Below are 25,257 nucleotides of genomic sequence, written 5' to 3'. Positions count from 1 at the left end.
TAATCCATATTATGTCAAAAACCACTCAACTAAGTAAACTGAAATAACATTCATCATTACTTTAAGACATGAAGTGACGTTTAATTAATAAAAATAAAGAAAAAACACTGAATTAGAAGGGGTGTCTAAACTTTTGACTGGGACTGTGTATAGGAAATTCTCTTTGAAACTTAAAATGTCAGCATGTTGTTTGTGGATAGTGGCATCAAAACAAACCTCATATTAAGGTTTATGAGTGCAAATTCTCTTAGTATTGAACCTCAAACTTTTATTTATTTTTGTTTTTTAAAGACTGTCGAGAACAGAAGCCCATTTTGCCACTTGGGGAAAAAGAATAAAGCCACATAGTATGTCCTATACACATATTTATGAGATACTATATCATAATTATGACATGTCATAATAATGAGTAACTATTCCACAATAATGAGAACATCACAAAAATTATGACTTAATATCTCATCATTATGAAATAGTCATTATTTTGAGAAATTAAGTGATAATCGTGATCAGTGTTATCATATTTCATTATTATGAGAATTTATAATTATGAGACAATAATTCATCATCACGAGATAGTAAGTCATCATTATGAGATAGTAAGTCATCAGTATGAGCTAGGAAGTTGTAATCGTGAGATATTAAGTCAGCATGAGAGAGTAAGTCATCATTATGAGATAGTTGGCGGCAGTGGCTATCCATCGCTAGCGATGATGACTGCTTCATTAGGATGCACAGAAGCTCCAAGGGCTGCAAGGCCCGGACCAGATCAACAAAGTCATCCGCAGCGGTGGCACGAACGGCCCGGCAGAGCCGCCACGGAATGCTTGGCCCCATGAGCTCTCGCATACTATTCTCCTCTCCTAACGAAGTGTCTTGCACAGTAAGGTAAGACAAACGATGTCGTGCCCCCATCATGTTGTCTCTCTGGACCTCCAGACCTGATGCCAAGTGGTGCACAAAAGTGCCAAAGACCTGACTGGTATGGAAGTTGCCCCGCAGTGACAACTGACTTGCTGAGTGATGCCATCCGTTGGCCATTTGACTGGCTCTTCTGCATGCCATCTGGTGGTGTACCATCGACCCTGTTGGGTTCATCTACCACATTACACCAAAAAGCACCCTGCTGCCAGTGTCTTATTGGTGATGTACTATTTAACCCATAGCTGGAGCCCAGGCAGGTGCTACCACTCTAGGTTAGAGTGGACCTGGGAGCAATGGTGATGAAGGGGTAACTACATTTTCTCCAATACTCAAGTCCTCCTGGACCTGAGACTCACCACTGGTTGCAGTTTAAAGTCATACCCAGGACTAATGAGATAGTAAGTTATCATTATAAGATAGTATCTCATTATTATGACACAATATGAGAAAATTCTCTCATTAATATGAGATATTAAATCCATCCATCCATTATCTGTAGCCGCTTATCCTGTTCTACAGTATAGCAGGCAAGCTGGAGCCTATCCCAGCTGACTATGGGCGAGAGGCGGCATACACCCTGGACAAGTCACCAGGTCATCACAGGGCTGAGGCAAACAACCATTCACACCTACGGTTAATTTAGAGTCACCAATTAGCCTAACCTGCATGTCTTTGGACTGTGGGGGAAACCGGAGCATTCGGAGGAAACCCACGCAGACACGGGGAGAACATGCAAACTCCACACAGAAAGGCCCTCGCTGGCCGCTGGGCTTGAACCCAGGACCTTATTGCTGTGAGGCGAAAGTGCTAACCAACTGCACCACCATTATTATTAGTAGTATAAGAAGATACCTTCTCATTATTCTGGAGGCAGAAATGGGTTTCCATCCATCCATCCATCCATCATCTGTAGCCGCTTATCGTGTCCTACAGCGTTGCAGGCGAGCTGGAGCCTATCCCAGCTGACTGTGGGTGACAGGCGGGGTACACCCTGAACAAGTTGCCAGATCATCGCAGGGCTGACACAGAGACAAACAACCATTTACACTCACATTCACACCTACGGTCAATTTAGAGCCACCAATGACCCTAACGTACATGTCTTTGGACTGTGTGGGAAACTGGAGCACCTGGTGGAAACCCATGCAGACACGATGAGAACATGCAAACTCCACACAGAAAGGCCCTTGCTAGGCATTGGGCTTGAACCCAGAACCTTTTTACTCTGAGGTGACAGTGCTAACCACTACACCACCATTCTTCTTCTTCTTCTTCTTATTATTATTATTATAAGAAGAAGAAACCTTCTCATTATTCTGAAGGCAGTTTCCATGGTCGGGGATTTTTCAAATCTGTCCCTCTGAGTTACAAGTTGGTCCTGGGATCGAGATGCTGACCTTGTCTGCTCCTCAGACCTGCCTGATCCATCCCGGTGCCCCATGTCTGGCTGGAGTCTCATCGCATCGCTCCTGTGGAGGACGGCCCCATGTGGACAGTTGGGGGTCGCACCTGGAGGATGCTCTGGACTCTTGCAGTGGTGCTTTTGTGTCTGGGGACTGCAGTTGACTTGCTGACTTGAGTTGACTCTAGGACTGCAGTTGACTTGCTGACTTTGGGACTGCGGTTGTCGTGAATGGTTTTGCGCTCGGGTTTCGTGTCGGTGGGGGGTTTATAGCATCAACGAAGCTGACTTTATGTTAGGACTGTTAATGCTATAGTCATGTTGTCTGTTGTTGCCTGGATGGGGATGGGTTCCCTTTTGAGTCTGGTTCCTCTTGATGTTTCTTCCTCATGTCGTCTGAGGGAGTTTTTCTTTGCCACTGTTGCCACAGGCGTGCTCATTGGGATAGATTAGGGATTAAATTAGCTCATGTTTTAAGTCGTTCAAATTCTGTAAAGCCGACAGTGCTAACAACTACATCACCCCATTATCTCATCTCATCTCATTATCTCTAGCCGCTTTATCCTGTTCTACAGGGTCACAGGCAAGCTGGAGTCTATCCCAGCTGACTATGGGCGAGAGGCGGGGTACACCCTGGACAAGTCGCCAGGTCATCGCAGGGCTGACACATAGATAAACAACCATTCACACTCACATTCACACCTATGGTCAATTTAGAGTCACCAGTTAACCTAACCTGCATGTCTTTGGACTGTGGGGGAAACTGGAGCACCCGGTGGAAACCCACACAGACACGGAGAGAACATGCAAACTCCACACAGAAAGGCCCTTGCCAGCTGCTGGGCTCGAACCCAGAACATTCTTGCTATGAGGTGACAGTGCTAACCACTACACCACCATTATTATTATTATTATAAGAAGAAGAAACCTTCTCATTATTCTGAAGGACTTGCTGACTTTGGGACTATGGTTGTCGTGAACGGTTTTGCGCTCGGGTTTCCATTGGTGGGGGGTTTATAGCATCAACGAAGCTGACTTTATGTTAGGACTGTTAATGCTATAGTCATGTTGTCTGTTGTTGCCTGGATGGGGATGGGTTCCCTTTTGAGTCTGGTTCCTCTCGATGTTTCTTCCTCATCTGATGCCCCTTTTCCACCAAAGCAGTTCCAGGGCTGATTCGGGGCCAGTGCTTAGTTTGGAACCGGGTTTTCTGTTTCCACTGACAAAGAACTGGCTCTGGGGCCAGAAAAAACAGTTCCAGGCTAGCACCAGCTCTTTGCTGGGCCAGAGGAAAGCGGGGGGGACGGAGTTGTTAAGACCAACAACAATAGCAAGACCGCGAAAGGTCGCCATTTTTAAGCGACGAGAAGCAGCAGCTGTACAAACGCAAAGTCATCCATTATTATTGTTGTTGTTGCTGCTGCTTCGATGTTTGTGCCAAGGTTTATGCAAACACAGTGACGCAACTGACGTATACAGCGACGTAATGATGTGGCTCCCCTTAACACCCCGAGCTATGGAAAAGCAAACTGGTTCTCAGCTGCCTCGCAAGTTGAACGAGTTGTGAACTAGCACCAGCACTGATCTCGAACCAGGCCTGGAACTGATTCGGTGGAAAAGAGGTATGAGGGAGTTTTTCCTCGCCACCATCGTCGCAGGCTCGCTCATTGGGGATAGATTAGGGATAAAATTAGCTCATGTTTTAAGTCGTTCAAATTCTGTAAAGCTGCTTTGCAACAGTGTTTATTGTTAAAAGCGCTGTACGAATAAACTTGACTTGACACTTCGCCTCACCATTACCCCTTTTCCACCAAAGCAGTTCCAGGGCTGGTTCAGGGCCAGTGCTTAGTTTGGAACCGGGTTTTCTGTTTCTGCTGACAAAGAACTGGCTCTGGGGCCAGAAAAACCGGTTCAAGGCTAGCACCAACTCTCTGCTGGGCCAGAGGAAAGAACCACTTACGTCAGCGGGGGGGGGCGGAGTTGTTAAGACCAACAACAATAACAAGACCGCGAAAGATCGCCATTTTTAAGCGACGAGAAGCAGCAGCTGTACAAACGCGAAGTCATCCATTATTATTACTGTTGTTGCTGCTGCTTCTTCTGTGTTGTTTTTGCTTCGATATTCGCACCAAGGTTTATGCAAACGTAGCGCCGTAACTGACGTATACAGCAACGTAATGACGTATACAGCGACGTAATGAAGTGGCTCCGCTTAGCACCGTGAGCTATGGAAAACCAAGCTTGTTCTCAGCTGGCTCTCAAGTTGAACGAGTTGTGAACCAGCACCAGCACTGGCCCCGAACCAGCCCTGGAACTGATTCGGTGGAAAAGAGGTATGAGGGAGTTTTTCCTCGCCACCATCGTCGCAAGCTCGCTCATTGGGGATAGATTAGGGATAAAATTAGCTCATGTTTTAAGTCGTTCAAATTCTGTAAAGCTGCTTTGCGACAGTGTTTATTGTTAAAAGCGCTGTACGAATAAACTTGACTTGACACTTCGCCTCACCATTACCCCTTTTCCACCAAAGCAGTTCCAGGGCTGGTTCGGGGCCAGTGCTTAGTTTGGAACTGGGTTTTCTGTTTCCACTGACAAAGAACTGGCTCTGGGGCCAGAAAAACCGGTTCCAGGCTAGCACCAACTCTCTGCTACCCCTTTTCCACCAAATCAGTTCCAGGGCTGGTTCGGGGTCGGTGCTGGTGCCTGTTCACAACTTGTTCAACTTGCGAGCCAGCTGAGAACCAGTTTGCTTTTCCATCGCTCGCGGGGCTAAGCGGAGCCACGTCATTAGGTTGCTGCATACATCATTACGTCGCTGTATACGTCAGTTACGTCGCTGTCTACGGAAGTTATGGCGCTACGTTTGCATAAACCTTGGCGTGAATATCAAAGCAAAAACAACACGGAAGAAACAGCAGCGGCAGCAACAACAACAATATTAATAAATTACTTTGCGTTTGTACAGCTGCTGCTTCTCGTCGCTTAAAAATGGCGATCTTTCGCGGTCTTGTTATTGTTGTTGGTCTTAACAACTCCGCCCCCCCGCTGATGTAAGCGGTTCTTTCCTCTGGCCCAGCAGAGAGCTGGTGCTAGCCTGGAACCGGTTTTTCTGGCCCCAGAGCCAGTTCTTTGTCAGTGGAAACAGAAAACCTGGTTCCAAACTAAGCACTGGCCCCGAACCAGCCCTAGAACTGCTTTGATGGAAAAAGGGGCATGCTGGGCCAGAGGAAAGAACCACTTACGTCAGCGGGGGGTTGGAGTTGTTAAGACCAACAACAATAAGACTGTGAAAGATTGCCATTTTTAAGCGACGAGAAGCAGCAGCTGTACAAACGCGAAGTCATCCATTATTATTATTGTTGTTGCTGCTGCTGCTTCTTCTTCCGTGTTGTTTTTGCTTCGATATTCGCGCCAAGGTTTAAGGCCAAGTTTACATTAGACCGTATCTGTCTCGTTTTCTTCGCGGATGCACTGTCCGTTTACATTAAAACGCCTGGAAACGCCGGGAAACGGGAATCCGCCAGCATCCACGTATTCAATCCAGATCGTGTCAGCTCCGGTGCTGTGTAAACATTGAGAATACGCGGATACGCTGTGCTGAGCTCTAGCTGGCGTCGTCATTGGACAACGTCACTGTGACATCCACCTTCCTGATTCGCTGGCGTTGGTCATGTGACGCGACTGCTGAAAAACGGCGCAGACTTCCGCCTTGTATCACCTTTCATTAAAGAGTATAAAAGTATGAAAATACTGCAAATACTGATGCAAATACTGCCCATTGTGTAGTTATGATTGTCTTTAGGCTTGCCATCCTTCCACTTGCAAGTGGTAAGTGACGCGCATGCCCGACATGCACTGAGATCACACACACAGCGGCTCAGTCCCGAATCACTGCTCGTGCGCTCTGTGAGCTGCGCAAGGCCGGAGTGTGCACCCTCCAGAGGGCACTCGCTGTTCGGCGCAGAGTGATTTGGAGCGCAGGATGCCTGCGGAGCCGAGCGTATCCGTGTATTGGCGTTGCTGTGTGCAGGCGAATCGTGTATTGGTGTTGCTGTGTGCATGTTAATCGTTTTAAAAACGTTAATCTGATGATCCGCTGATACGGTCTAATGTAAACCCCACCTAAGTAAACGTAGCGCCGTAACTGACGTATACAGCGACGTAATGACGTGGCTCCACTTAGCCCCGCGAGCTATAGAAAAGCAAACTGGTTCTCAGCTGGCTCGCAAGTTGAACGAGTTGTGAACCAGCCCTGGAACTGATTCGGTGGAAAAGAGGTATGAGGGAGTTTTTCCTCGCCACCATCGTCGCAGGCTTGCTCATTGGGGATAGATTAGGGATAAAATTAGCTCATGTTTTAAGTCGTTCAAATTCTGTAAAGCTGCTTTGCGACAGTGTTTATTGTTAAAAGCGCTGTACGAATAAACTTGACTTGACACTTCGCCTCACCATTACCCCTTTTCCACCAAAGCAGTTCCAGGGCTGGTTCGGGGCCAGTGCTTAGTTTGGAACCGGGTTTTCTGTTTCCACTGACAAAGAACTGGCTCTGGGGCCAGAAAAACCGGTTCCAGGCTAGCACCAGCTCTCTGCTACCCCTTTTCCACCAAATCAGTTCCAGGGCTGGTTCGGGGTCGGTGCTGGTGCCTGTTCACAACTTGTTCAACTTGCGAGCCAGCTGAGAACCAGTTTGCTTTTCCATCGCTCGCGGGGCTAAGCGGAGCCACGTCATTAGGTTGCTGCATACGTCATTACGTTGCTGTATACGTCAGTTACGTCGCTGTCTACGGAAGTTATGGCGCTACGTTTGCATAAACCTTGGCGTGAATATCAAAGCAAAAACAACACGGAAGAAACAGCAGCGGCAGCAACAACAACAATAATAATAAATTACTTTGCGTTTGTACAGCTGCTGCTTCTCGTCGCTTAAAAATGGCGATCTTTCACGGTCTTGTTATTGTTGTTGGTCTTAACAACTCCGCCCCCCGCTGACGTAAGCGGTTCTTTCCTCTGGCCCAGCAGAGAGTTGGTGCTAGCCTGGAACCGGTTTTTCTGGCCCCAGAGCCAGTTCTTTGTCAGTGGAAACAGAAAACCCGGTTCCAAACTAAGCACTGGCCCCGAACCAGCCCTGGAACTGCTTTGGTGGAAAAGGGGCATGCTGGGCCAGAGGAAAGAACCGCTTACGTCAGCAGGGGGTCAGAGTTGTTAAGACCAACAACAATAACAAGACCGTGAAAGATCGCCATTTTTAAGCGACGAGAAGCAGCAGCTGTACAAACGCGAAGTCATCCATTATTATTATTGTTGTTGCTGCTGCTGCTTCTTCTTCCGTGTTGTTTTTGCTTCGATATTCGCGCCAAGGTTTAAGGCCAAGTTTACATTAGACCGTATCTGTCTCGTTTTCTTCGCGGATGCACTGTCCGTTTACATTAAAACGCCTGGAAACGCCGGGAAACGGGAATCCGCCAGCGTCCACGTATTCAATCCAGATCGTGTCAGCTCCGGTGCTGTGTAAACATTGAGATACGCGGATACGTGGATACGCTGTGCTGAGCTCTAGCTGGCGTCGTCATTGGACAACGTCACTGTGACATCCACCTTCCTGATTCGCTGGCGTTGGTCATGTGATGCGACTGCTGAAAAACGGCGCGGACTTCCGCCTTGTATCACCTTTCATTAAAGAGTATAAAAGTATGAAAATACTGCAAATACTGATGCAAATACTGCCCATTGTGTAGTTATGATTGTCTTTAGGCTTGCCATCCTTCCACTTGCAAGTGGTAAGTGACGCGCATGCCCGACATGCACTGAGATCACACACACAGCGGCTCAGTCCCGAATCACTGCTCGTGCGCTCTGTGAGCTGTGCAGGGCCGGAGTGCGCACCCTCCAGAGGGCACTCGCTGTTCAGGGCGGAGTGATTTGGAGCGCAGGATGCCTGCGGAGCCGAGCGTATCCGTGTATTGGCGATGCTGTGTGCAGGCGAATCGTGTATTGGTGTTGCTGTGTGCATGTTAATCGTTTTAAAAACGTTAATCTGATGATCCGCTGATACGGTCTAATGTAAACCCCACCTAAGTAAACGTAGCGCCGTAACTGACGTATACAGCGACGTAATGACGTGGCTCCGCTTAGCCCAGCGAGCTATAGAAAAGCAAACTGGTTCTCAGCTGGCTCGCAAGTTGAACGAGTTGTGAACCAGCACCAGCACCGACCCCGAACCAGCCCTGGAACTGATTCGGTGGAAAAGGGGCACATGCGAGTTGAGAAACAGCTCAGGATTCACCTCAATCCCGTTTGGGATCCGTTCCGGTTTTTCCCTGCACCTGAATCCAACGTAACCGACTCGCGCGGTGTGTGTGTGTGAGAGTAGAGTAAGAGAAATCCAGCCTTGTTTACAGCGGCGGAGCCACGCTTTACCGTCAGCGCTTATCGGACATCAGGACGGCGGTCACGATGGAGATAAAAACATCCCTCAGCGCTTTAGTTCTCTCACCTGTCGTGTGATTTGGTCGCTCAGTGCTCGTTTATGAGTGGAAATAAACATACAGCTAATTACTGACTAGCGGTTCTTGCTAACGGAGCGGAGCTACCGATTCAAAATCTCAGCACGGAGCGGAGCGGAGAGGAGCCGGGAGGGAAAACGGCGCTGCGGAGACCTTTTTTTTTATTAGGTTTTTTTTCCGCCTCAACTCTTTTTTTTTTTTTCACATCTCTTTTTGGATTATCTAATTTCTCTGGTATCTTCTCAGTCAGTTCGGGTTTTAGTCTGAAGTTACCAAGTTCGGAAAGTTGCCCCTTCGTGTTCGGCGGATGAGAATTAATCCCCCCGCGGTGTGCGAGCGGCGCTCCGCATCCTCTCACAGCTAGTTAGCCGTTAGCTCGCCGAGCGCAAGCGGGTTTTCTATTGGACCGGCTAAAGGCGGCTAGCTCGGCTCGGCTCGGCTCGCCCTGCAAAGAAATGGAGTCAGAGGATGCGGGTTTTCAAATTAATTCGTCAGCCTGTGTGGGAATTCTGTTGTACATCGGCTAGCGTCTTTCAGGGCGAGTAAAACGAGCTCCTCGACTATCAACAACTCCGCTACACCAGCTCAGCGAATGAATAAATAAATAAATAAACTCCATGCTGAAGCCAAAGGCGAGCTAAACCGGCTAAGCTAACTGGACTCCCATAGAAATTCCTATACGCACTAGTAGTAAGCTAAAACAGCCAAGCTAGCAGTCCCCTCTCTCTCTCTCTCTCTCTCTCTCTCTCTGTGTGAGAGGGTTAGCTTTTCACTTAGCAAGGTTTTTTGGACAAGAGAAAAGGCACCAAAAATCCTGACAGATAATTAAAAGTAAAGATTCTTTTTAATAAAAGACTCGAGTTAATCACAGTCTCTTGGGTATTTTTAGGCGTCACTTCTTCTTTTTTTTTCTTTTCTTTCTTTTTCTCTTTAGTTACTTTTCCTCAGTGTTTACAGGAATGAGGTGTTGGACAGCCAGGACTCATTTGTCCTCCTTATCCTGTGCTCTGCTGCTGCTGCTGCTGTCCCTCTCAGTTCACTGCCAGGGGACCTCAAATGACGGAAGTAAGTCAATAAATTTTTTTTTCCCCCTTAAATTTGAGCAGTTCTTCAGAATAGTTCTAGGAGACCAGATGAATGTGTGGGAAAAGTTTGGCTTTCATCCCCAGCAGCATGGTGTGTTCTTCTCTTGTGATTGTGTGAGAGAGAGAGAGAGGGAGGGTCTGACTATATAAACCAGTGAACTAAAGGCCAATTTATGCTGACAACCCAGTCCTCGCAGACAGTGTCTGCGTAGCCCCCCCCACCTTCGCGGACGCTCTGCGCGCACCTCCCAAAAATTGTGACCACCGCAGACAGCACCGCAGACAAGAGGGCTCCGATTGGTCCACTCTACATCCGCTGTACACGCACTTCCGCTTCCCTACTTTCCCGGTTTGGTTTGTTTTCACGACCGGCATTTTTAAAAACACGAGCGAAGATGGAGCAGCACGAAGAGCGGTTGATTGAGGAAGTATGTACATCTATACGACTCCAGTTCTAGTCATTATAAAAAAAAAAAAAAGTTCTAGTCATTATAAGTAACCGGAGGATAAAGACTCCACTAACCACACCCACCAACTACTCCTAGCGACTTCGCGCCCCTTTGGGTTGTGCCGGTGAATAACATCGCGCACGGCTATTATCCCCGCTCAACAATAAATTACAACTGTCTGCGAAAAGCTATCTGCGAAAGCCTTGTCGCACGAGCATGCAGAGGCCCTAATACCCTGTCCACACTAGGGATTTTGTACCGATACGATACTACTTTCGTACCGTAACACCTGTCCACACTAGCAACTATACCGGTACTGTAGCGGTATAGTGGCCCTTTTCCACTACCCTTTTTCAGCTCACTTCAGCCCAACACGGCTCGCGTTTCGACTACCTCAGAACAGCTTGCTTCAGCCCTACTCAGCTCCCAAAACTCGCACGGTTTTGGAGTGGGGCTGAAGCGAGCCGAGCCGAGTGGGGCTAGGGGCGTGAGGAGACACTCCCCTGTGCACTGATTGGTGAGGAGGAGTGTCCTCACACGCCCACACGCCCTGTGAGCACGCTGGGATCTGTAAACACCATAAACCCAGAAGAAGAAGAATTACGAGAATTTCTGAAGCCTTATGCGCCTCGCCTCATCTATACGCTCTTGCCAGTATCTGTCGGCGTTGTCGGTGACAACAAGCCACAGCACCAAGACCAGCAACACTAACGACTCCATGTCCTCCATGTTTATTGTTTACTATCCGGGTCGTGAGACTACCGTTTAAAAGGTCACTGATGTCACTGTTTGCGCTGCTTAATGACATCACGTGACGTCCACCCACTTTTGCTAACGCCACCCAATGTGTCCACCCACTTCCAGCTAGCACAGTTCAGCGCGGTTGTAGTCGAAATGCAACTCCAACAGCCCCAGTCAGCCCAACTCGGCCGCGTTGGTAGTGGAAAAGTGGCATAACTGTATCAATACGAAACCCACAAATGTATGGGTTTCGTACCGGTACAGTATCGGTACTGTAGTGCTTTGCTGTAGTGTGGACAGATGAAGCGGTTCTGTATCGATACAAATATAATGCGCATGCACTTCACACACACACACACACACCTCAATCGATGTCTTCGCTGAATAAATAGTGAAGAACGGAGATTCGTTTTCTTTGTTTCTTTCTCAACTGCCTCGCACGTTTTATACGATTCGACTGAATAAATGACCACCAGAAATACAGACTGTACATTGACAAAAAGCGCACACACGTTGTTTCATCCGCCATATTCTCGGAAGGAAGTTACTTGGTAACCACGGAAACATTTCACGCACACGCATTTCAACTACCGTGAAAGAAAACCGCAAACATTTCTCGCTAGTGTGGACAGATGCACTAAACTCTACCGGTATACTTTGTGTCGATACAGTTATACCACTATCGTACCGGTATACATGTGAACACAGCTAAAATCAGCTGTTTAGGACAAGATGTGTTTCCTTCCCTGTGAGGATTTCTCCAATTCCTCTCACTTTTTATAGACCGATGGAGCTGACATCTGTGTACATGATGATAATGTTAGGTAGAAAACAATCTAAACTAACATGTTTTAAGGAAAACTGTTTCCTTCCGTCAGAGAGCGCAAAAGCATTTGCGTATAATTTCTTAATAGATAAGGGTAGCAATGTTGGGTGGAAAATGCCTCGAAGTAGAAGGACACTCAGTAGGGTACATACCTCCACCGAGACAAGTCCAGATTTGTATCGAAATATAATAAATTTATAGATGAAAGTCATCCGGATATTTGATAAAACTCTTGAAAATCTCCGGTTTTCCGAATGGAGAAATTTATTTTTCGCATTCCTAGATGCGGCGTAATACTTTGCATCGTCCTTGCATGGGCGCAGTCCTTAAATAGCCCAAACATAGTTCATTGATTAAAGATGGCCGTTCTTTGTTAACGGCGCGTGTGCCAGAGCTAGTTATGCGTGCGCGCCTTCAGGTGCACGAGCTAAGGCGTGCAGGACTGACACCGTTCTGCGCAAGCGCAACACAATCGCACTAGAAAGCATTGTGTAACCGCAGTCTTTTTAGTTGCGAATTACAAGTATTTCCTCGTGTTAATAATTCACCATGTCAAAACAAGCGAAACTTTCCTCCCTCTTTCGACGTGAAGAGAGGTACGCAATTTATTATATATATATATATATATATATATATATATATATATATATATATATATATAATTTTTTTTTTCCATCAAAGTTGCATTTTGTGGTTCCGAAGCTAAGTTTTAGTGTGGCGTTTCTAGAACACATCATCAAGAAAATGTGGAAGAAACAGCAATAATGGAAGAGCCAGTTTCTAAGCTACCTAAAACTAGAAATGGTAATTATTTTTTGTTACATAATGCACTCAGGCTGCGGTACGCCCCTGATTTACATGAGAAATTTGGTATTCATTGGTGTTTAAATTTACAGACAATACAAACTAATGTAAACAATCGGCTTCAGCTCGCATAAATATGAATTGGAAATGTTTAGTTCACTTTAGCTTCTGCAAACGCACAACTCTACTAAAAGATTGATAAACGAGGCTCAATGTCCCCAACATTGAAACCTGAAAGCTTTAGAAACTCTACAGACCTTTACTTTTTAACAGGACTGTTTTGGGATTTTGCTGAGTTTATCTTCAACTGTCTGTCTGATATTTTTCAAAGTAATGAAGTGTGTAGCAGGAAAATCACCGCGTTTTCTAAATGCACTCCTGAAAATTACTCATTAACTAGGGGAATTACATTTGATATTTTTGACATGTTAATCATTAATGTACATGAAAGAAAAAGGCTTAAAATTATAACTTGTTTTAGTGAAAATAAGTACTAAAATGCATTAGAATGCAGAGTTTTGCGTGTTATGTTATTACAATTTTTTCGGGGGACATTGCCCCCCCCCATCTTAGTTTGACTTTCAAAAGTTCAGGATTTTTTTCTTTGCTCCACTTTCATCTCTATAAATTGTTCCTTGGTTCATGGCCCACGTTTCCTCAGAAATTCATCAAAATCCCTTCAGGACTTTTTGAGTTACGTTGCGAACAGGCAAACAGAGGTGAAAACGTAACCTCCTCTAACAAAGTTGGCACAGGAAGCTAGGGGGAAAAAAACTTAAAAGAAAACGGTTTCCTTTCCTGAGAAGATTTTATGCAAAAGAGAGAGAGATATCTTGAGTGTATAAATTCCTCGTAGATGCATGTTGCTGATATTCCAGGTCCATGAAAATTAATATCAGATTAAAAAAAACTATCTAACTAGAAAAAAACAAACAAACAAACCATAGACTAAACTGTTTAAGGAAAAAACGTTTCCTTTCCCGGGAGGGTTTTATGCAAAAAGAAAAGAAGAGAGTGAGAATCTCCATGGATAATTTCCTTCGAGACAAATGTACCGTAAGTAGCAATGTTGGGTTTGACCGTTCATGTTGAATAGAAAATCTCTTGTGGTGTTCAGACTGCGGCTATTTCTTGCAATACAGTAGGAGATGAGGACTCAACATAGGCTTTTTCTTTAGCTTTAAGCTCAGCTAATGTCAAATTTTGGTTTTCTTTCTTTGTGCCGTCTTTTACTGGGAGAAAATGAAATAATCAACCCTGTAGCATATGCTTTAGCAGTTTCCCCTAGTAAGGCAGAGTTATTAGTAGATTGAGAGTTAGTTAGTAGAAAGAAAATATCTAAATTCAGTAGTAAACCTAGTTACAAATCTATGGTCTTTCAAAATAGATGTGTTCACTCTCCAGTATTTCATTCTGTTGTTTATACCCTTGAGGGAGAGAGCCAATACTACACTGGCATGGTCCGAAATCAGAATACTGCCAATAAGACAAGATAAAACTGTGTGTAAAGAAATCCCTGTTTAAAAAACAAACAAAAAAATCTAACTAGGAAAAAAAAAAAGGTGCCCTATGAGTACATGTGGCTACTGCTTATAAATAAAATTGTTTTCTGATACCATGTCCATACAGTAAATATAGCATATATATTTACTCTCTGAGGCAGTAGCCACAAAAATGAAGCGTAATCCAAAAATGAACAATTTAAATATCACAGAAGTAAAATATACCAAGTGTCTGCACTTTATATTATTCTACTCTTACCTCTTACAGTTTTCGAAACTCAAACCTCCGAGCTGAGGCTGACACACACACGCTGTCGCCATGACCCAACTCTTATTTCCTGGAAATGGCCCGGCGCTAGAGCTCAGTGGAACACACTTTCCCTCTGTAATAAGCATAAATATGTCTGAAAGTGACTTCTTTAGTCTAGTCCATTTATTTTGAACGGTGAATCGAATTGTATACACTCAACCATTTTAATTGGAACATTTGCAGTGCGCGACTGTTACATTCTTACAGCACGATGACATTTTCTACATATTCTACTCTTACCTCTTAGGGTTTTCGAAACTACAACCTCCGAACCGAGGCTGACATACGCATGCTGTTGCCATGACCCAAACTCTTATTTGCTGGAAAAGGCCCGGTGCTAGAGCTCAGTGGTCTCAATACTCTTTTCGACAACTTCCTGTAACAACTCGGAAGTGCGTCACATCTACATCACACATGGGACCACTGGCTGAAGAAGGCGAGGAAAAGGGGGCAACCTGGAGTATATTTTAAAATAGGAGCGCACTTTCCCTCAGTAATAAGCATAAACATGTCTGAAAGCGATTTCTTTAGCCTAGTCCATTTATTTCGAATGGTGAACTGAATTGTATACACTCACTGGCCATTTTAATAGGAACACCTGTATGCGCAGTGCACGATTGTTGCATTCTTACAACACGATGACATGGTGGCTACAGCCTGTATGAGGCAGTAGCCACGAAAACGTTAAATGGGAACTGAAGTCATTTTTAAACTTGCTTTTATTTCTTAATTAACGTTCAATTACGTTTTCGGTTTTAGTAACCTTATATCGTGACTCGTATTGGCAACTAATTGCAATTAAATATTATACTTATCGGCCTATTTGGTTTTTAGCCACGTTGAATTTAGTTCGTTTGGTCCACGGCAGGCGTCGCTTATCCATGCGATCTTCACGAGACTTGTGCGAGACTTCGAAACGTCAAGTGTCAGCCAGGTGTCAGTGCCGCCATTTTGAAAACTGCTTTCCAAACGAAATATTGCACAAAAACGAGTTTAAATGACAATTACTGCTGACTTTTTTCAAACTTTTCTGATTGCTATCAAAACAAACAAAACTTCCGGCTTGATTACATCAGCATTAGAAAGAGGCCGCGCGCGTCTTTTGACAACGTTGGCAGATGTCGGTCACTTGGGTTCCGCTGTACGTTTTGCTTCCGTCCTACGATGTCTCGCACAGGTCTCAACGAATCTCGTTTACGGCCATTGCTTTGACATATGGACTGATATTACATAGCATATTTCAAACACTCATAACTTGCTATAGCAGCGACAACATAGCGATCAAAAATGCATTCCTGTATTTAATAAAATGAGAGAAATAGAATTTTGATAATAAAAATTTGCCTTCAGTTCCCCTATAAACTATACTAGTTAGGTGAGGAAACCCTTTCCTGAGAGGATTTTATGAAAAAAAAAGTGAGAGAATGTCAGTATGTAAATTTCTTTATGAACAAATGTAGCTGTGTCAGGTTTGAGAGTTGATGTTGGGTAGAAAAGTTAACTGTTTGGGGAGGAAAAAAAAAGTGCTGAACTGCTTTTGGAAATAATGCATCCTGAGAGGATATTATGCAAAAAAGAGAGAAAACATCAGTGTATAAATTCTTTATAGACGCGTGTAGCCAATATGGAAAAAACATAAATTAAACCTCAAATATTTTACTTTCTTTACAGGATTTAATGCAAAAAAAGACAGAAAGCATCACCATATGAATTGTTTATAGACTGATGTAGCTAATGTGGTTGAAGGATAACATGTGACAAGGCTTTAAGGCCAATTTATGCTGACAACGCAGTCCTCGCAGATAGCGTCGCAGATGGCGTCTGCGTAGCCCCCCCACCTTCGCAGACGCTCTGCGCGCACCTCCCAAAAATTGTTACCACCGCAGAAGCCTTGCAGACAGCGTCGCAGACAAGAGGGCTCCGATTGGTCCACTCTACATCCGCTGTACACGCACTTCCGCTTCCCTACTTTCCCGGTTTGGTTTGTTTTCACGACCGCCATTTTTAAAAACACGAGCGAAGATGGAGCAGCACGAGGAGCGGTTGATCGAGGAAGTGAGGAAGTACGGACATCTATACGACTCCAGTTCTAGTCATTATAAGTAACCGGAGGATAAACACTCCACTAACCACACCCACCAACTACTCCTAGCGACTTCGCGCCCCCTTGCGTTGTGGCGGTGAATAACATCGCGCACGCCTATTACTCCCCGCTCAACGATAAATTACAACTGTCTGCGAAAAGCTGTCTGCGAAAGCCTTGTCGCAAGAGCATGCAGAGGCCCTTATTGATCAGAAAGGAAGTTTTTTTTGGGCTAGCTTGCTCAAGACAAATCAAGCAACAATAAGTATATTTGGTTAAAAAAAAGTATAGATCTAAACCTGCACCATGTAACAAAATATAAATCATCTTATAACGCACAGTTTCTTTTATGTCTGTATTAGAAAATTGTTAATGTTAGAAAATTATTCAACGAGCGGGGGGGGCCCAGATCTAAACTCAACTCATCTCATCTCATTATCTCTAGCCGCTTTATCCTGTTCTACAGGGTCGCGGGCAAGCTGGAGCCTATCCCAGCTGACTACGGGCGAAAGGCGGGGTACACCCTGGACAAGTCGCCAGGTCATCACAGGGCTGACACATAGACACAGACAACCATTCACACTCACACTCACACCTACGGTCAATTTAGAGTCACCAGTTAACCTAACCTGCATGTCTTTGGACTGTGGGGGAAACCGGAGCACCCGGAGGAAACCCACGCGGACACGGGGAGAACATGCAAACTCTGCACAGAAAGCCCCTCGCTGGCCACGGGGCTCGAACCCGGACCTTCTTGCTGTGAGGTGACAGCGCTAACCACTACACCACCGTGCCGGCCAGATCTATTGCCGCTTTTCCACCACAAACGTGGCTGAGTCGGGCTGAGCCGTGCCGTGCTGAGTCGAGCTGAGCGGGGCTGTTGGAGTTGCATTTCGACTACAACCGCGCTGAACCGTGCTGGCTGGAAGTGGGTGGACACATTGGGTGGAGTTAGCGAAAGTGGGTGGACGTCAGGTGATGTTGTTAAGCAGCGCAAACAGTGACATCAGTGACCTTTTAAGTGGTAGTCTCACGACCCAAATAGTAAACAATAAACATGGAGGACATGGAGTCGTTAGTGTTGCTGGTCTTGGTTCTGTGGCTTGTTGTCACCGACAACGCCAACAGATACTGGCAAGAGCGTATAGATGAGGCGAGGCGCATAAGGCTTCAGAAATTCTCGTAATTCGTAATTCTTCTCCTTCCGGGTTTGCGGTGTTTACAGATCCCAGCGCGCTCGCGGGGCGTGTGTGGGCATGTGAGGACACTCCTCCTCACCAATCAGTGCACAGGGGAGTGTCTGCTCACGCCCCCAGCCTCACTCGGCTCGCTTTGGCTCGCTTCAGCCCCACTCCAAAAACGTGCGAGTTTTAGGGGCTAAGCAGGGCTGAAGCGAGCTGAGTCGTGCTGGTTTTTGGTAGTCGAAACGCGAGCCGTGTCGGGCTGAAGTGAGCTGAAGCGAGCTGAAGTGAGCTGAAAAAGGGTAGTGGAAAAGGGCCATAAACTGTCTGGTTAAAATTTTCTTTTTTTGAGATGAAGGAAAAAAAATATTGTGTATATATGTGTGTGTGAGAGAGACTTTAGTGTATAAATTCTTTATAGGTATTTTGAGTAGGAAATCTCTAAAGAGGTTTTCCAAGTACACACAAGTTATGCTTTTCAGTTCTGGACTTCTTCAGCGTCTTGTTTATCTCCAAATCGAGACATTTACAGACGATAAAGTTTGGGTCTTTTTCAGGTCAAGCAGTGTTTTTGTCCTAACATCTGGTGACATTTGTCACCTTTTGTTTTAAACAGATGCCCAATAATTTCACAGTTCTCTGCGCAGTGGCGTCCGTGGCGAAAGTCAAAATTGTTTACCATCAGGATTTATTAGGTTTATGTACAACTGAGTACAAACTATTCAGAGGTTTGAAATATTATCGAAGTAAGTTTAATCTTTCTGTGGTTCCTGGTTCACAAAATATTAACCCTGTTTAAACCACAGCACTGTTGAATTCATAACTCTGGATCTTTATTTATTTTCTCTGTTAGCAGCTCTGACGGTAATTTTAGCTGCGAGGCAAATCACAGGTTTATTTCAGTTCACGTCATCTTTTTCTATTCTAACAGCCAGTTCACCTTACTTGTGTAGGGTTTTGGGTTTTGGAAGGAGCCTCCAGTGTGAGTGTTTCACAGTCTGAAGTAAAGCTGTACATTTTCAGACAGAGGGAAGTCTTCAGGATGGAGGGCTTTGTGGTTTTCTCTAACACAAGCTGAATGGTTTTTCATGTTAATTTATTAACTGAGTGATTAAAAAAAAAAAAAAAAAAGACGAGGCTGGATAAAGCATGTCTGTTTATAGCGGCCTTAAAGGAACAGTCCACCCTACTTCCATAATGAAATATGCTCTTATCTGAATTGAGACGAGCTGCTCCGTACCTCTCCGAGCTTTGCGTGACCTCCCAGTCAGTCAGACGCGCTGTCACTCCTGTTAGCAATGTAGCTAGGCTCAGCATGGCCAATGGTATTTTTTGGGGCTGTAGTTAGATGCGACCAAACTCTTCCGCGTTTTTCCTGTTTACATAGGTTTATATGACCAGTGACATGAAACAAGTTCAGTTACACAAATTGAAACGTAGCGATTTTCTATGCTATGGAAAGTCCGCACTATAATGACAGGCGTACTAACACCTTCTGCGTGCTTCGGCAGCGCATTGATACGGAGCTCAGATATCAATGCGCTGCCGAAGCGCGCAGAAGGTGTTAGTACGCCTGTCATTATAGTGCGGACTTTCCATAGCATAGAAAATCGCTACGTTTCAATTTGTGTAACTGAACTTGTTTCATGTCACTGGTCATATAAACCTATGTAAACAGGAAAAACGCGGAAGAGTTTGGTCGCATCTAACTACAGCCCCAAAAAATACCATTGGCCATGCTGAGCCTAGCTACATTGCTAACAGGAGTGACAGCGCGTCTGACTGACTGGGAGGTCGCGCAAAGCTCGGAGAGGTACGGAGCAGCTCGTCTCAATTCAGATAAGAGCATATTTCATTATGGAAGTACGGTGGACTGTTCCTTTAATGTAAGTGATGAAAGGATTTAACTTGTTTCTCAGATGTTCCACAACATTGTCCTGCTAACTGTTCTCTAAACGGATGACAAGGAGGATCTGTCATTTTTACCAGACAGATAGTAAGCGTCTGAAACGTGCTATGGCGTCGCAGGCTGTTATTGGAAACCAATCAACTTCTGGGTGGTATTGGCTCGACGTTTCATGTTTATTCTTCACTAAATTTAGAGCAGATTTTTTTTTTTTGCCGTTTTTAGTTCATCCTTCATCCTTTCAGCCGCTGTCAAACTCTTAACCTTCATCTACTTGGCCATGTGTTTGGATTGTACTCTTACTCGCAAGCCAGTTTGGATAAAAGCGTCAGACGATCGAGTAGACAGAGGTGTAGAAACGTCAAATTATATTAATGTAGGCCTGCCTTGTGCGTCTTTAGGCATTGCCGGTTGGCTGACGCCCTTTTAGCTTGTCGTCAGCTGAACTTCTCGCATTAGCTCAAGTAAATAATGGGCGGTTTGTTTACAGCAGTTTTTCAGCTTTCGCTTTCAATAGTACGGTCAGAGGCACTGAAGGATCATACAAACACTAAGCAGCCATCGTTAATAGGAAAGGAAAGGATGTTACTTTTCATATCAGTCCTGTGTGTTTGTGTTTTTTGGGTGTGTGGATGCATGCATGCTCACGCCACACAGCCTAGATGATGTCTGTTTTGAATCAATAACTTGGTCAGCGCCTGGGGGGCAATTTTGTTTTTCCCTTCATGTTTCATCACCGCAAAATTTCCATGTTTCCAAGTAAACTGCAAACAAGATTCCTCCAATTCATCAAGGAGGGAAAAAAGTGCAGGTTTTAAAATAGAACATGTAAAAACACCATGCCTAGCAAAACAGACTCGGTTCTGTTGATTGGAAGAGTGAGGAGTTTGTGGAGCATGTGTAATTGGGTTTTACTGTTAACCCCAGTGGTCGCAGGTCTGAGAGGCAGCAGAACTTCTCCATCAAAGCCCTGTGTATAACCCATCTTTGAGAGCGGGACACAGAAAAGAAGCTTCCTCGTGTGGCCGAAACTCAGACTCTGCGTTTATCAACGACTTATTGTTCAGCGCAGACCGGTTCGCCTCATGTCCTTTTTAATGACTTCATCCTTACCACATCGTTCCAGTCGAATTTCTTCGGAATGATTTTCAGCCGTTGTCACTTTAAGATGTGTAAACATTTGGCGTCCACTTCTGCCTCAGTGGGTTAACCATAACGCAACGTCAAACATCCCAGTGCATGATTCGCTTTCGAACCCTGTGACTCCTCATCCACTTTTTCATTCCGTATCCAACTGGTTTGACTCCACGGCTGACCAGAGCCTCTGCTTTTCTGAAACTCGTTGACCCCCCGAGCATTCATTTTTGTTCGACTTAATGCACGTTTGGTCGTTTTTTTTTTTTTATTCTTCCTCAAAAGCTCAGGAGTTGACACTCGGTGAATTTGAGCAACTTTTTGGCGCTCTTGTGAACCAGTGCGCAAACCTTATTTAGATTATTTGGTTATTTTTAGCCAGTGTTTGTGGTTAACCCACTGAGGAGGCAGAAACCACTCCAGTGCATGATTAGCTTTCAAACCAATGACTTCTCTTCAATTACGGTACATCTCATGTTCTCCTCTGTTCTTGTATTTTGACATTAGACCTTCTTTCAGGAATTCGAGGAAGCATAGCTTCACATGGCTCGTGGTATTAAATCACACTTATCTGAATGAAATGATTACACGATCACTGTCTAAATGGGCCATTGATGTTTTCTGGCTGTGATTGCGACTTTAAGAGGAAACGATATCATCTGTAGCATCATGGAGACGTCCACATGATTTCCTGATCTTTTCTTAATAAAACCTGGCTGTCTGAGTCACTCGGTTAGTATTTACTTTGGTACTTAAGCGTTCAGTTTGTTTTTCTTTCAATCTAAAGGGCTGGATCATTGATTTGAGCCAGTGTGTGAGAGCCGGTAGCCTCTTGTCTATGAAAGCTAACAGTGGCAGGCCAGGATAAGGGTTATCAAATGTAAACAAGAGATTAGGAGTTCAAAGTGATGAAGCTCGGCGTGTTTGTATAGCGGTGTGAAATAGAAGCGTGTAAAGCGACTAGGCGGATCGGTCTACCATCAACGACGCTTGCTTTTAACGATTTGTTTGTTTTTACGTTGCGGCAAAGTTTTGTAAATACTGTGCCTGTAAATCTTTGTTTGGAAGTTGACTTTGAAAAGGGGTTTAAAAGGATACACACGATTGTTGGTCACTTATTCACAGATTTGAAGAACTGTCAGGATTTTCTGTAAGGTGCGAAACATGATATGGTGTTTTGTTGAAGGGAAATGATTAACAAACAGGGAAATGAGATGCAGCCCAATGTGAATCAGAGTTGCTCTTGCCACCCCAAGGTTAATTATTTTCCAATAACTGCTTTTTTTCAAACTGTTTGTTTTTTCCTGCTGTTGGTACAAGATTTTAAAGATTTCATTTATTGTTTTATTGTTTATTGTTACACTGAATGTTGTGGACCATTCACAGGGTTTTTTCTAGAAAAATCTAGTATGAGGGCGCTCACCATGGCGAGGGACCGAAGCGACGGGCGGGGGATGGTGCCGGTTGTCCGTCCCCCCCTCCGCCGTGCGAAGCCTTTCAAAAATTGAGGCTACAATGGGACATTCTGAGGCTATCTGAGAGGGAAATTGTAACAAATTGTCTGTCAACATTGAAAAAGAAAGAAGTAATAATCTTCTGCCCTGGGCAGTCTTTGGCTTTCTTCCTCTTCGTGCCGTGGGATGACATCTTTAAATGCCCAAGTGTCAACAAAAACAACTCGTGAACTACTTCTGTCAAAAGCTCCCGCGCCGGTGGGTGAAAAGTCATTCAGTCTCGAGAAATCTCGCTCTACAAGTCAGCTGACCTTGTATGTAACCCATGTCAAATCTCGCGAGAGCAGCCGCGACAAGTAAACAACATGGTGCCTCAGTCTGGAAAACGCCAATTCGGATTGTTTTTGCACCGTCTGGCGGTTTATCTACTATGATTGGAATAGTTTTTGAGTAATTATAACGTATTTGATGATGAGACACATTGTCACGTGGTGTTGCTGGGATGTTTTCACGGAGAAAAGATCGTTTTGAGAAAGATTGCATGTTGTGCAGTAGCATACAAATGCATGGCCTAAGTGTGACTTGGGGTTCAATCGGCATTTCGGTAAGAGGGCGCAGCCAGGGCTCGAAATTAACTTTTTTTCTTTGTGTCCCCCAGTGGTCCCGAATTCTGTGTTGTATTGTCCCGAATGGAAGCAATAGTGTCCCCATTTTTTTCCTCTCTGAAATAACCAGTGGTTAATATTATCATATGAAGTTACTATTATATTTGTAACTATGCGATTTTGAACCCTTTATATCATTTTTACAATAAGTCACAAGACACAAGTGACATGTCCTATACATCATCTACTTCAAAATTACAGTTATTGCATTTTCAGTTTATTAAACTTTGGCGATCTCACTGTATGAACAGATACCCGTTTATTTAAAGGGGCCAACTAGCTCATTCAGAAAATGTTTCAACTCCCTACATCTGCAGTACACTTTAGTTGAAAATAAGACCCCTTTTATGTTCATTTCATCTACTTATACCTTGAATATCTGTTGGCATTTATAAGGCCAACTTATAATTTTCACCATTACCGTTATCCATTTTTATGAACTTTCCGTTATCCATTTTATGAACTTTCCGTTATCCATTTTTATGAACTTTCCGTTATCCATTTTATGAACTTTCGGTGCCGAAACGTGGGTGCAAATGTTAGCAACATCAGCATAGTGGCAGGTCCGAGCCTAGTTGTGCTGCTGACTGACTAAACTTTCTGAACTAGAAAGACACCAAGAAAACTCACTTATTCTGTTGAACGGTATCTTCCGTCAATATCATCCACATCATTCCTGTTGTATTTTATAACGTGTCTAACAGTGCTCATTAAGTTCATTCAGTTGCTAGTGTTGCCTGCAGACCAGGCGATGACACTTTGGATCCTGAAGGTCCCGGAGACGTTATGTCTGGGCTTTCAGTTTCTTCCCCGCGGTCGGTCCGCTTCAACCACTTAAGCATTTTTGTTCTGGCAGGAGTCGGCGCAGCGTGTGCAGTAGCAATTCCATTCCAAGTCCATATAATGCGGACTCCGGCCGAAGATTCTCGAACAGAATGCGCTGCTCTGTAGCCTACGGATGCAGGTGCATCGAAAGTGTAGCTACTATGTATTTTTCGCTGTTAACGTTTTAAAATTAAAATTGACAAATTAGGTGAATGTCTACGTATGTGTTACGGCTTTGTAAATAATATTAATGTAGAACTTTTTTTCTAGATCTATTTTTTTCCATTGTCCCGGGATTGTCCCAGATATGATAATTTTGTGTCCCGATGACATTTTTTATGGTCCCCGGGACATCGGGACACCGTTAGTTTCGAGCGCTGGGCGCAGCGCCCCTGTTCCCCGGTTTAGACGAAAGCCTGATTCACAAGACAAGTTAGTACCTGTTATCACTTGCTATGTAACCGCTACAGAAAGGATGTTTTTTTTTTTTTTTTTTGGCTCTCACTAAGTTTAAAAAAAAAAAAACTTAGAACACGCAGATTGTCATGTTACTCTATGTTTACATCAAACGCAGCGAGAGCATCAAAGTGACTGGAAGTCATTCGTTTTGGGTGCGAGTCGGCGACGAGCAGCACGAGATCGTTGGTGGCGGGGGCATCAGAATAAAGTTGAAGTCCAGGCAACTTGATCTATGATGCAGTTCGGCAGCAACCAATCAGAATTTAGGAATGCTCCGCTCTAAAGAATTGCAGAGAACACGGTCGTGTAAATTTTGCTTCCGTTCCAAAATACGATGGAGGAGAAATGAATAATTGCAGTGGTGGGTTTCCACATTATTTATGATGTCCCTGTACACAGACAGACACACATTTAAAAAAAAACAAACAAACCCACAATTAGTTAGTTTATTAGATCATCTGTCCATAAGGCCGATGAGCTGCTGCCATGGCGTGGTGTCCGTTATCCACAGTTCAGTTAAATCGCATCTCCTCTGTCAGTTCTCCACGGATTTCTGTTCCGATTGTTTTTGTTTGAAAGAACTTCTCACTTTGCACGGAACTTGGTGTTGGTTGTTTTTTGTCAAATTATTTGCTACCGAGTTAGTAATTAGGCCAAATTAATGAATTTTCCAGGCCTCTCATTAGAATTGTATCTCCTCTCTGATTTCTCATCCGATTCCAGTTCCGATCGATGTTTTGGGTAGATCAGACCTGGGCATTTTCCGGGCCGCATCCGGCCCTTTGGTTCATTCTGACCGGCCCGCGTAAGGTTAATTAGAAATTACAAAATAAACGTATTTTCTAATTTTACTTCATGCATGGACTGAATGTGCATTGCTTTTATTTTGAAGTTGTGTTCAACAAAAACGCAATGCGCACGACATGAACATGACATGAAATCCCACAAAACTTAATCCCGCGATAACTACTTCCGTAATTTGTCCAGACCAACCACAAACTTGTACG

At 44.5% G+C, this 25,257-nt stretch overlaps 1 protein-coding gene across 1 annotated transcript in view; it reads left to right on the top strand.

The window, feature by feature from the left end:
- Positions 1 to 8,717: 8,717 nt before the first annotated feature.
- igf1rb (insulin-like growth factor 1b receptor) overlaps positions 8,718 to 25,257 on the top strand; it is a 248,431-nt gene continuing 231,891 nt past the window's right edge. The window contains exon 1 of the mRNA XM_060941057.1: positions 8,718 to 9,891. Within this exon, the coding sequence (XP_060797040.1) occupies positions 9,786 to 9,891 (106 nt within the window). The 5' untranslated portion in view covers positions 8,718 to 9,785. The remainder of the gene's footprint in view (positions 9,892 to 25,257) is intronic.

This window comes from Neoarius graeffei, chromosome 15 (assembly GCF_027579695.1).
Source record: "Neoarius graeffei isolate fNeoGra1 chromosome 15, fNeoGra1.pri, whole genome shotgun sequence".
NCBI classification, from domain to species: Eukaryota; Metazoa; Chordata; class Actinopteri; order Siluriformes; family Ariidae; genus Neoarius; species Neoarius graeffei.
This window is presented reverse-complemented; position numbering and strand designations above follow the sequence as displayed.